The sequence below is a fragment of the Fulmarus glacialis genome, unplaced genomic scaffold, assembly GCF_000690835.1.
Source record: "Fulmarus glacialis isolate BGI_N327 unplaced genomic scaffold, ASM69083v1 Scaffold42914, whole genome shotgun sequence".
Taxonomy (NCBI): domain Eukaryota; kingdom Metazoa; phylum Chordata; class Aves; order Procellariiformes; family Procellariidae; genus Fulmarus; species Fulmarus glacialis.
The window spans coordinates 1-11266 of record NW_009208179.1 but is presented as its reverse complement, the minus strand read 5'-3'; the positions used below and the strand labels follow the sequence as shown (position 1 = coordinate 11266).

The 11266-nt window shown below is 37.1% G+C and overlaps 1 protein-coding gene across 1 annotated transcript; it reads right to left on the bottom strand.

Moving 5' to 3' along the window:
• Positions 1–409: 409 nt before the first annotated feature.
• On the bottom strand, positions 410–10333 carry LOC104070163 (membrane cofactor protein-like; the record flags this gene model as incomplete). Its single annotated transcript, XM_009576387.1, has 10 exons — positions 410–461; positions 4336–4402; positions 5111–5137; positions 5472–5663; positions 6278–6466; positions 7463–7645; positions 8428–8634; positions 9039–9124; positions 9835–9931; positions 10142–10333. Coding segments are annotated over 10 exons (1292 nt in total), but the record flags the coding sequence as incomplete, so codon positions are not given.
• Between the last annotated feature and the right edge of the window lie 933 nt (positions 10334–11266).

Here is an 11266-nt window from a genome sequence, read left to right as displayed (position 1 = left end):
AAATGAACAAGAAGCACATTTGGCTTTTAGTGAGCAGAACTAATACTGGATAGTCTTCTGTAAGAAAGAGGTAGCACTGAAGGCAGCAGGCAGCGGCAGCTGGTACTACGACAGTGATACATCCAGTACTCCCGCCGACACAGACACTCTTGCATGCTACAGGTATGTGCCTTTAAGACCATTTCACATAGACAGAAAAGACAGTATGAGTGGCCCGTAAGGAAAAGCAGAAAGATATATATATGTATTTTCTTTTTACCCTATTAATGAACTCCTACTACAGTTAATCAGTAGTATAAGACATGGTACAAGATATTCATCTACAGAAACTCAATGCAAGTGCAATCATTTTCCATTTCTGATAGGTATATTCAACTGCAAATTCCCTCCCACCCCCAAAAAAGGTCATTCACGCTTTACAGATCTTATATTCGGCAGTACATGGAGTGCTGTCACGTTTCCTACAAACAAAAAAACAAGTCAAATCAGAGATTTTACATTTAAATAGTTTTTACATTTATTCTGAAAGCACATCCTTAGTTTTATCATTAAATCAACAGGTAACGTCATGAAACTAAATCATTATTTGTCCTCTTCTTACTAGGCAACTGCTAGACTGAGGAGATTTTTGCTTCATTTCATCCACTAGACTGCTAAGAATGACCCATGGAGTAGAAGAGCATTTGATCCAAATGGATCATTTCAAGTGATGAGTGGACCATGCCTGAGTATTATCAAAAACTGAAAACCGACAGAACAGTTACAGGATTCCCAACTGATTTGGAGACTACATCAGGAGCATCCCTTATAATTTATTTTAAATACAGTATGTTGTTTAGTACGTATTTTATAACCAGAAGCTGAATATTAGTTTGTAAGAATTTTGATTTTGTAGTCCGCTAACAGCAAATTTGCAATACTTAAACATATGAGGATTAAAATTCATAATTACATCCATATATATATATATATATGGATATTTTCAAGTTCTTGAATAACTCCTGTTTTGCTTTACAGGAAAAAAACCATACCAAACCTCTGCACTATTACTCTAGGTCTCTAAGGAGTTCTAGGTACAGTAAGAAAAACGCAGGGGTTAATAGTGTGTACACATACCAGACCACTAATTTCTCTTATCATTGTCATGTGCAAAAGGTAAGACTGGACACAAGAACTCCTGATTCCTTTTTTTCCTCTCTCCAAAAATAAGCCCAGCTAACCCAGAAAACTAATCCTATCCCAATTACAAACATCTTACTTCAGAGGTAAAGATGATAATCCTTAATTCATACATATTTTGGAAGAAACTCCAAGCTTAATTTTCATATATGCCATCTCAAACTTATCAAAAATACTGAAAAGTCACTTTTCTTAAAAAGTAAATAAAATCAAGACTATGCATTTGAAAAGACCTTTGCATTAAGTCAGAATAAGAGACATAACGTTTCAACCATTACCTTCTCAGAATTTGTACAATGGAGAAAAGCAACACAAATGAAGATACTAGTTTACGAAAGTATTTGTAGTGCAAACTAACTGTTAAGGTAGTAATGACAAAATACTGACAAGGAACAGTCAAACTAAGCTGTCCTGTCTTAAATCTGTTCTGTTGTAACAAGGTTTGAAGAGTCATGTTTTTGAAAGAGCCAATTTGACCCTACACAAGTTCAGGAACAATCGTAACTATCATCAAATGCATCTGACTACAGGACTAAGTGTTAGTTTAAAATACAGGAGAGGAAATCAGTTCCAAACCAGCAACTATATTTTGACCCTTTTTAGGGCTACAGAACTCTGAATTTGAAAAAGAAATCGCCTTTTTATAAAAAGGTTTAGAAAGAAGAACTTGTTTGCACCTTCATTTATTTATTTTATTTTTCTTCTAGAAAGCTGAAAACACAGATGAATCAGTAATTCTGAGACACACATAATCTGGTTTTCTCTGAAGGGATGCACACTACCTTTATAATTCTAGTGTCTGTGTAATGCAGCTCCAACAGCCTTCTAATTATAGGATATTACACTATTGGCTAACAAAAGTAACACACCACTGGAATCCATTTCACATTACTGAAACAGGTGCAAACACTCTACTGAGTCTGTATGTAGTTTCTATCTTACAGAAAAATGTTACTCATTCTTTAAAGACAACCCAAAACTAAGATACGTGATATGCAATCACTGGAAGCTATCATATACGATACTGAATGGTAATTCTTTATGTAATATATCCTATTCTCCCAAAATGAATGAACGGTTATTATAGTCTTTCCTATAGGAAACTGAGGTTCACAGCTAGCTAGATTCCACACTTCTCCTGAAATTCGAAGTAAACCATAATAAAAGACACTTAAGCTTCATTGCAAAAGTCCAAATTAAGTGGAAAGTGTATACCTTTTTAAGATTCAATTAATTCATTTGTGCAGTTTCTTCCATCTCAGCTGGTACATTAGTTTTTAAAATACATGTTTCCTTGCAACTCTCATCAACTGTATACGAGCTGAACAGCAGAAGGGGAAAAAGGTCTAATTGAATGTCCTATAAAACTCGCAGATTAAACACACAAGAAAGAGAGGGCAAGAAAAGATTTTTGCTGTAATTTGAAGACTACAACCCAGCCAGTATGAGGTACTGGAAGCACAACAGTTCACAAAGGCTCAGCTACATCAGGAACCCAGAAAACTAGGTAGGGAGATATAGGCCTTAATAAAAGATGATTAGATCAGGGTTTTCAGACAAGAAAGAGGTTTAATAGTCAGATGCTTACAGCGAGGAAGCTTAAGGAAAGCATTGGGTGCAGTAAGACTTTTCATCTTGTAAAATTTTCAGGAATATAACATTCTTTAATTTTTGATAATCTTGCTTTACATCCCTCCTCCTTTCTACATCCTGAGAAGTCTCTCCACAGATAAAGGCAGAAAGTGCTGCCCTAATACTATTAAATCCCACTGTATTCTTATTTGGACCATCCAGATTGCAGATTATCCAAGTCAGGGATGAAAAGCAATTGCTCAAAAGCACTGAATTACTTCGCAGCACACAGGTACACAGCCACTCTGCTTACAGGGCCAACTCTGGCCCTTGTAACAATACTGAGTACTGCCTATACGGAAGATACTAAGGCTAAAACCTCACTGGATATAAGCTAGCTTCAGGGTTCTCCCAAATAGTACTGTGTGTACTTCATTACAAATATGAACCACAGGAGTATTTCCTCTGGTTTGCTTTATTTATAGTATCCCTTCCTTTGCTTCACATACCCCAGATAAGTTCCAACAGGTTTTGTTAAAAGGTAAGTCAGTTTTGATGAGATGCTTATCATAACATTCTGTGTGTACCACCTAACTTGCTCTCAATTTTCAGTATTTTGTGTGTTACAAACTATCTCTCCAACAAAACAGGCTTTTTTCAAGAAGATAAAATAAGTCATCACTGCAAGAAGCAATGCACAAAGAAGCATTTAAATCTCCTGCCACCCCTCCATGAAAAAGCATACATAACAATCATATGTTTTGAAGATAAAGTTCAAAAGGCCCTACATGTCTCATTAAAAACAGAAGAACGCTACTACTTATGCATCTAATATTTTACAGTTGCTTTTGCAAGTCTTTAACATGGGGACACCAATCATTGCTGCTGCAGGAGAAAAACCTGAAGTGGATCCACACATTAAACATTCTAGTAGCAAAGCTGACTATTTGCTTTTTCAAACAGCATAGGAACACCAGTTTAGGTCAAATTTTTTTTCACGTTTTTTCTTGTAACTAAACCCATATTACTTTATTCAAGGTGCTTCTGGTCCAAAACACAAAACACAGTGGTTCTCCAGTTACCCTCCACTACCATTGGTACATCTCATGTAGAAGCGAGGAAGCTCCTTAGTTCACCTCCAAGGCTTTCAAGTTCACGTAAACCACTCTGGCTCTTACAGCCTGTGAGACCTCGTGACACCAGAGGGTATCCAAGCAATAAAATAACACAAGCCAATACTACCACTGGTTTTAAGAGGTAAACTGACGTGCAAACAGTACTTTCCTCGGCAAGTGTACCTATGGCAAATACAAGCTTAAGAACAGGGTTTTTCCTTCCTTGAAATTAGTGCAAGTGTTAATTAGCAGCTGATCTGAATAGCAGATACAAAACCAAAGTCAAATATATTGTTATGCACTTCAGCTTCCCATCAGCTGCTGTGATAAGCTCACATATAGTCATCAGGCATTTGAAAAAGAAAGGGCAGATAAAGCTCAAGAAACTTACATACATGTTAGCACTGCTTTTGCTCAGTCATTTAGAAATTTGCAATACTAATAATAATAAAAAAGTAGGCTTACTCACCCATTTTGTGAAAAGAATTTCTTATAGACCCAGAAGGCTGCCAGGAACACCACAATTGCCACAATCACTTTAAGAAGAATTAAACAAAGCCTTAGAGTGATAAAGATCATCTCTAGCTCACAAAAAAGCTTCAAAAATTTTTAGCAGAAATAGCACTGTCTTCATCCACAGTCCTACACAACCCCTCCCCCCAAAAAAACCCCCTTAAAATCTGCATGCTTATTTCACAAATACGTATCTGATGCTTTACTCAAGACTCTTCAAGACAGGTCAGCTCAAGAACAGTGACCACCAAGACGGCAAAACCCCACCAGCTCAGTAACATTAAGACAGATACGTCAACATCCTAACATTACTTTTTACAACAAATTTGTAAGAAAGTGGTAGGCCTACAAGAGTGGGTAACAAATGCAAAGACAGAAGATGGACTAAGCACTTTTGTTCACTGGCACAGTTATTTATTCACACTTCCAGTAAACCCAAGCTCTGAAGAGTTTATGAAAGTGACTAAGTTGTGGAAGACTGCCTTTGAAATCTGTTGCCTCACATACATGAAAAAATACACATTTTACATGAAATTGATCTATAATTGCTAAGTAATCTTTTCTTGAACTATGCAGCTTTAGAAGTAGTCAAGCATTTTTAAAATAACCGAAACTCCAAAATCATGTTGTATTACTGCAGTCACAGGTGATGACCAAAGTATCAATTCCACATTAAAAAAAAAAAAAAAAAATCCACATCATATCTTGTTCAGGTTTTATAGGATACTTACCACAGATGATGGCCGTAATATACGCACCTAAAAACAGAGTGAATCAGTATCACCAGAGGAACACGTGTGCTTCTTATTCGAACGTTATTACAAAAGTAGTCACAAAGTTATTTCAAAATAGATCAAGCACTTCTGACAACACAATCTTTGCAGCAGGACAGTTTATATCATAAAAGTTATTTAACTCAAAATGTTCCTATTTTTAAGTGGATTTTACCAAAACCTATTTTTCTTATGTCAAAATAAAGACGGAAGTTTGCATTAAATGATTTCTCCTGAATACAAAAGAATGTCCCCTAGAAGTAAAGCTTCTGTTACATATATTTTCATTCTAGTGGAAATTCTTGCAGTTCATACTTACTTAACTGGCAAGTTGGCACTCCAGGAATCCATTTGTTTTCTCCAATATACTGAATACGGGCTTCACCATGTAATGTGTAGCCTGCGTAACATTCAACCGTAATAAAATCCCCGACAGAATATGAACGATTTTGTCCATCAATTACTCTACCATAATTTATGTTTGGAGCGTAACCAGAACTTTTAGGCCCACCTAGAAAGGGGGGGGAGAGGGGAAGAGAGAAGGAAATAAAGTCCAAGAACACAGCTGGTACATGAAGCAGATTCAAGAAACTGCCATCAAAAAGTCCCTACATTTGTGTAAATATCAGCAGCTCAGTCAATCCTTAAGACATTTTATATGCAAAAGCTTCCTGCTTCCTAGAGGCTGCAGGTACTTCTGCTGATGGACATGCTTCAGACACATTAACAGAAACGCATGTCTCAGCTTCATTAGGACAAACAGTTGCATCAAAGTAATGACAACCTGTTTGTATTATAACAAATGATCACACAGTGCAAAGTGAGGCGAGAGTAAAGTCTGCCATCATCAAAGGAAGAATCTTCAGAAAACACTCCCAGAAAAGATCTTTCACACCAGCTTTTGAACCTTCCATAAACAAAACTAAGACTGAACAAGGACTCCAACTCTGCCGAAAGCTTTCCTCAGCTGCCGAAACTCCACCCATGACACTCAAAACCCTGCTAACACAACCTGTTGGTGCCCTGCTGACAGACCTCTGACTTTCAGGGTCTGCACATTACTACGTCAGACCTTTGGAACTTGTCACTCTGCTCTTGATTTTACCAACTATAAGTTTTACTCACATGCACAGTTTTGTAAAGAACTCCATGTATTCTGTCCTTGACAAGTTACTGCCATCTCTTTAGCGCCATCAGGAAAAGTACAGTAAGCATTGCACTTTATCTGAACAGACTCTCCTTCTTCATATACAGATTTTGCTGGAATCACTACTCCATGTGTGATCTCTGGGGCACCACATACACTTTCAGTAACTAATACATGAATTTAAAAGTAAGTTTAGTGATAACAAACTTTAAATACTTCATAAGTCATTAACTCACTCCACAAATATACATTGCCTTTGTATGAGAAAAATAGATCAGCATATCTGAATAGTTTAACTTTACCACAATTTTAAGCATAAATGTTCCCTTTGGAAGACTTAAAAGAAACATTACCGTAGGTATTCATCAACGTAATATGATCTTATGATGTGGCAGTTAAGAAATTCTTATTTGTTGGTTAATTATTTTTGTAAGCTCTAGAATCATTTCCAGGTGTGTTATCAGACTCATTCATTACGGAACACCCAAATATATTCTTTGCAGAAGTGGTTCTTATACTTGGGAACTCATTATTAGAGTATGCATGTAAAAAATTCTCTCACTGTACTCTACAACAACATTCCCTCTCCCTCTAGCACGAAGAGGAAGGAGAAAGGTTACAGAAAGACCTCTGCAATGTCCCCAGCCCTGCAAATTAGTCCCGACTTAATAATTTGCCTGGTCAAAATCTAACAACATGCTACACACCATACAAGATGCCTGGAAAGAGTTGACGAGCTGCATAAGAGAACACAGACACGTAACAATTTTGATTACTCTAGGAGGACACTAAAGGTTTGCTCATTGTGCATACTCCTAGTTCTTCCTAGGATTCAGAAGAATCAGAATTCAGAAACACATCTTTTCTCCTGTATTTATGCATGATATCACTAGAACAAACACTATGATGTTATTATGATGCAGCAGCATCACAGGATGTCCACGCCACAACTTCTATACACATCTGTAACTTAACTCACTCTCATCTGAAAACTTTTTGGAGTTAAAAGTCACTCGAACACCTAAAATGGTTGCCCATAGATGAGGCTCCATGTCAACCTCCTTAGCTTCTGATTTCCAACTACAGTGTTATGCTTTTAACTAAGACAGACTTACACCATTCTCAACATACAAGAGAAGTTGGATTCTTATTTAAAGGCTTACTTTTTTCACAGGTTGGTTTTGGAGGAGACCAGGTGTTGTTTTCTCCACAGGTAATTACCTCCGGTCCAATCATGAAATAGCCAGGATTACACTCAAACATGACTGAGTCCCTATAGCTATAGGAAGGTCCAAATCCCGTTGTTTTTTTTCCATTTTCAACTTTCGGGTTATCACATTTGACCACTGAAATAGGTAAAAAGAAAAGAGCTCTGAAACATTTGTTAACAGTATCTTTGCAACAGACACAGCATCCTTTTGCTACCTGTAAGTTTCCTTATCTAATTCCTCAAATTGTTTTGTAGGGGCTTTGTAAAAAGATTATTCTCTTGAAGGTGGACAAGGTCCTTGCTTTAAGCTATTGAGTTGTAGCGGTACACAGTCAAATAAGAAATTGTAGTAACTGAGATAATCACGTTCCACTTCCAAAAGACATAGTCCTGTACAGTGGCAGAATTTCAGAAAACAAAGTTATATTGATTAGGGTTCAAATGACAACATGCAAACATCTGGTATTTCTCCCTATGTCTGCAAAGCAAGACTTTGTGCTTTCTGGGCTTTGTATTTATTTCTGCACTTGCATAGTTTAGAAAAAGAGTTCTTCCTTACCTTTTTGCTACTCATAATCTAGCTTCCACCTGCTTGCACTTTACGCAATTTTTCTTCAGCTACCCAGGCTTTATGGTCTCTCAGTTCCTTCACTTTGTCCTTGTCACTTCTACCAACAGCATGCTCATACATGTATTTTTAAAGTTTTAACTTAAATTTTAGTCATATTCTGTGAAATAATCAATCAATATCCACAATGCTGTTGATCCACTGGAACTGTATCAAATTTGGCACCAGTTTCTTCTTTTCTATAGCAAAGTTCATTCCCACCCCCCAACCCCTTCCAAAAAAGGGACAGATATTGAAGTTTTGGAGTCACATAGGCTATAATAAAGAAGTATATTAAAAATCCCAACAACCTCTACATTGTGGAGGTGGTTCACTCCAAACTCCATTTAACTGTGCATCATATGTGCAGAAAATAGTAGCTGGGCCAATCAGTGAGAAGGGATCCGCGCCTTTTGGTACATCATCACACGTATAGGTAACTGATGTTTGATAAACATAGCTAGCTGCTTCAGTGTAGTGCCCATTGGCTATGCTTGGAGGTGTTTCACAAGGAATTCCTAGAAATAAATCACACAAATTAGTCAACAGAATTTTGCTGTTACCTTGTTCATCTCAGAAATAGCGAGCCTTGATTTTCAAGTAATTTCATGTAAAATCTGACATATAGCTATTTCTAAGACAAGCTACAGTTATAACTGAGAGTTACGGATGGTCATTTATTACAGGGAGTCTCAATTTCAAGAAGAGGTTGACTTTAACTAATGTGAGCTCATTACCACAATAACTGGTATTTTTCACTGGTCATTCCTCAGGCACATGCCAATTAGTTCCAAAAAAATAAAAATAAAAATCAGTCCTATTTTATCATCATTTCTTATACTGGAAAGTTTATGGCACAGCTGTTTTTAAATGAACTACCACCATCTGAATATAAAATTAAACACGGTAATAATTTACTTACTTTCACAGAAAGGAAGATCTCTATTCCAGTCAACGCCTTTATTCTTAATTACGCAGGAAATTTCATCAGTTCCACGTAATCTGAATCTAGACAGGTAAAAATTTTTAAAGAGGTGAAACTTAAGAAATCTCTTATTTCTCCAATAAGCACCTAGAAACTTTGTTTATATAATTCTGTTCTGTGATTATGGGGACATAACATACCAAGTTTTTGTTGTAATGAGAATAGTATCTTTTTTTTTTTTTTTAATTTTGCTAACAGTCTCACCTTTGAAAACAAAAGAGAAGGAAATGAGACATTACTAAAGGAACTGATGGAAGTCTCACCATTTTAAGATGTGTACCCTCTAATACTAATGCCCTAAAGGTACCAATATTAAAGAAATAACCTGTTAAAAGGAAAGGGAGGAAAAAACCCTGCGAGAGGTTAGTGCTTTTGACTTAATTTGCTATACACAGACAAGTGGGCCATCATTCAATATAATAATGAAGGCTGAAGAATATATATATTTATTCCCTCTGCCACAGGAGCATTAAAAGAAATCATTAGAGGTAACACTCCAGTTTTCACTCTGCAGAATCTCACTAAAAAGCTTAAGCCTCGGTTGATGCAAACAGCAAGCAAAACCAGGAAATCAAATCAAAAACTGTAATTTCATTTGCTCCAGGTAGAATTCAGGAGACATTTCAAGTCAGAAGTGGAACTGAACCTGCATAAGAAAATTTGGGTTTGGTTCAAATCTGGTCTAAACAGAAAAAAAAGAAAAAGGATTCATTAATATCACCAAAACACTTACCCTCCTTCACAAGAAAAAGTAGCTTTTGAACCAAATGTAAGATCTGTCACATTAATAAAACCATGTTCTAATTCTCCTGGATGGTTACATTTTCTCTCTAAGGGGAGTGAGAAAGAAAAGAAAAAAAAAAATCTACATCTTTGTAGTTACATACAAAGACTAAGTCTTTGGCATATACTGCTCTTAGCATCATTAGCATTTGTCAAGCTTTGTTTAAAATATTACAGAATACTAATTCTCACTTGAAAAACAACTATAATTGTTAAATATCAAGAGGAAAAAGCAAAAGAGCTCATGTACACATTACCTGTACAGAACTGCTCTGTGGGTGTCCACTGTAAGTCTCCACCACATGTACGAGTTAATGATTTTCCGGGGATTCCTATATACCCCGGCCGGCAGATGTATGACACATTGGTTCCAACAGGAAAGCTCTTCATTGAGCTGAACCTCTCTTTGAGCTCTGCATATTGCAGCCTTTCTGGAGGCATACACATGCCTGTCAGAATAAGAGGAAGGAAAAAGAAACACACAATCTTGTCAAAAAGAAGAGTTACAAGTTGAGGCGTGATGGCATAGAAGCCAGGCTAATTCAGTAGGTTTTAAGGATTCATTGGTAAATCAAAGAGGTGATATTCTTAAGAGTCAGAGCTATCTGTGTATTTAACTAGGTTTCAATTTTTTAATTTATATTTTAATTGCACTCGATGTCCAAGTCTACACTAGTACAGGTTACTTATTCGTTTTCTCAAGTTCTTCTTTAGAATTCTATCCAGAATATGCATTTCCTTCCAATTCATATTTTTTGTCTGTTTGCCTTATTCTTGCAGTTAAATACGTAACTTAATTCACTGTATACCCATCTGCAGTAAAATGCCTGTTTAGCTTGCTGCAGGAAAAACAAACAAATCACATAGTTGATTTCCTTTCTCAAGGCAAAAGGCCAGGCAGATCATAAAGGGGAGTTTAAAACCAGCTACACAATCCAACAGAGACCTACAGACCCAGGGACATTTTGAGGTGCGGTTAATGCTGAAGATGTGAAACTCCTCCGTGATAGAGGACTCGGAAAAACATATTCAAGACCTTGCAACCCAGACACAACTGTCAGATCGGCCCAGTCTTTGCAAGACTTACACAGGACAGAGGCCACCACCTCTTTGATGATACCTATTAATTTCTTTTCCAATCCATTTATACCATTGTTTAGAGATTTACCAAACCATAGAAGAAATTTACACCTCAAACTCGGGGTCAGAACCAGCCTCCATTAGCACCAAAGCCAGCGCGCCTACTTTTGCAACACAAGCTTTCTTTCACCTTTTTGCCCCAAGCCCCACCGAAGCCGCCCGGAAAGCTCGCTGTTTCCGCCACCGCCTAAAGCCGTTTCTTTCTCCCTCCCCACCGCCCCCCCGAGCGGCCCAGCAGGCCC